The 1,820-nt window shown below is 55.8% G+C and overlaps 2 protein-coding genes across 2 annotated transcripts in view; one reads left to right on the forward strand and one right to left on the reverse strand.

Annotated features, from left to right (window-relative positions):
* The window catches only part of LOC105503137 (RUN domain-containing protein 1-like), a 1,090-nt gene extending 787 nt beyond the window's left edge, over positions 1–303 (reverse strand). Inside the window, exon 1 of the mRNA XM_011929930.1 lies at positions 1–303. Coding sequence (XP_011785320.1) covers positions 1–289 — 289 coding nt within the window. The 5' untranslated portion in view covers positions 290–303.
* PTGES3L (prostaglandin E synthase 3 (cytosolic)-like) overlaps positions 291–1,820 on the forward strand; it is an 11,718-nt gene continuing 10,188 nt past the window's right edge. Inside the window, exons 1-4 of the mRNA XM_011929931.1 lie at positions 291–773; positions 1,167–1,280; positions 1,387–1,453; positions 1,563–1,661. Coding sequence (XP_011785321.1) covers positions 637–773; positions 1,167–1,280; positions 1,387–1,453; positions 1,563–1,661 — 417 coding nt within the window. The 5' untranslated portion in view covers positions 291–636. The remainder of the gene's footprint in view (positions 774–1,166; positions 1,281–1,386; positions 1,454–1,562; positions 1,662–1,820) is intronic.

A 1,820-nucleotide genomic window follows, 5' to 3' on the forward strand; every position in this document is an offset into this window, starting at 1 on the left:
GCAGCGTCCGGCCCGGCGAATCCGGCGGGGAACCCGGGACCGCGCCAGGCTCCTCGGCCGCCGTCTCTTCGAAAAACGCAGTTGCTCCAGGCCCGGCCTCCGCCACCGCCCCCACCGGGGCCCAGCGCACCGCCTCGCACGGTGGCAGCGGCTCCTCTTCCTCCTCCTCTTCGTTTTTTGCTTTTGGCCCAACAGCCGCCACCACCGTTACCGGCTCTCCAGCCGCTTCGACAGCCGCCATCTTCCCGGAAACCCCGCAGCACGTCAGCCGCGCCCCCCCTGCTGCCATGGCAACGGCGTGTTGGCCTGAACCCCCAGAGGAGTGGTGGGCGGGGCCTGAAGTTCCGAAGTCCCCGAGGGCGCCCTTTCCCGGGGGATTTAATTCAGGACAATAATGTTTTATTGAGCACCTATTGTGAATCAGACACTGAGCACACAGCGTTGGAGAAACAGGTGAATGATACCGGGGAAAAGTCATTCCCTGCGTGTAGCGTCTAGGGCAGCCTTTGCCCTGATTCCAGCAGATGGATTGTCTATTCCTAGTCTGTGCGTTTCTGAAGACCCCAGGGTGAAGGGCTGCAAGGATTAAGCTCTCCCAGAGTATCTCCAGAGTGCAGATCCCTTGGCTTCCAGGTCATGTTCTCTGTTCCTCTCAACTGTTCTCCCGACCATATAAGGGGAGGCAGCTGCTGGGGGCGTCCCCAGGATCTAAAGATAGCGGCCCCTGCCTGGAACTCTAAATGCCACCCTGGAGCAGGAGCCGCAATGGCACGGTGAGTGTTTCCGGCTCCGGTGCTCCCCCTGGCCCTTTTCCCTGGAGATTCCCTGCTCCAGGTCTTCTGGGCGCTCCAGGTTCCGTGAGGCCCCACGGGAGCCCCAGACCCCTGGTCTCTGTAACTGTGGGGTGAGGGAAGGTGTGACCTGAATGTTCTCCTTGACCTCCTACCTTCCTAGTCTGGCACGTTCTATTCTTCCCAGGTTCACACTCACACACCCACCCACTCCTGTCATTCCCTTCCCTTTCACCCCTTCTGTCTCATTTAGCTCCACTTTGAAAAAACTATGGCATCAAACATCCCTGGGTAGTCTCCTGCTTCCATCTTTCCCAAATGCCCTCAGTCTTCCCTCTCCTACCCCTATGAAGCCCCAACTCAACTTCTCTTTAGGCAGCACGCCCGGACCCTGTGGTATGACAGGCCCAAGTATGTGTTCATGGAGTTTTGTGTTGAGGACAGCACCGATGTCCACGTGCTTATTGAGGATCACCGCATTGTGTTCAGGTAGTGGCCCTCCCCTCTGAAGGCCTGGCTTCCCAGGAACCTCCCTCTTCTCCTAATGTCCCCACACAGAGTATTCTGCATCTCCTCAGCTTCATTGTCTCCTCAGCTGCAAGAATGTCGATGGAGTGGAGTTGTACAATGAGATTGAGTTCTATGCCAAAGTGAACTCCACGGTAAGGGTGAGATGGGACAGTAAGGTCTGGATGGAAACCGGGCTGCCCAGGGAAACTGGAGATTAATTCTAAACCCCAGACCCTAAGAATGAGGCTCTCTATCTGGCAGGACTCCCAGGATAAGCGCTCTTCCCGCTCTATTACTTGCTTTGTGAGGAAATGGAAGGAAAAAGTGGCCTGGCCCCGGCTTACCAAGGAGGATATCAAGGTAGGTGTATGGAAAGTGGCCTGCTCCTTCTCTCCGTGTACCCAGGTTAGAGCTGGGATTGTCCTTGCCTCCTTTCCAGCCAACATTCAATCACTCACCAAGTCCTGCCTAATCTTTTTTTCCCCAACTGTATTAGTCTCTCTTATTTATTTTTATTTT

Source organism: Colobus angolensis, unplaced genomic scaffold (assembly GCF_000951035.1).
Source record: "Colobus angolensis palliatus isolate OR3802 unplaced genomic scaffold, Cang.pa_1.0 Scaffold83, whole genome shotgun sequence".
Lineage (NCBI taxonomy): Eukaryota > Metazoa > Chordata > Mammalia > Primates > Cercopithecidae > Colobus > Colobus angolensis.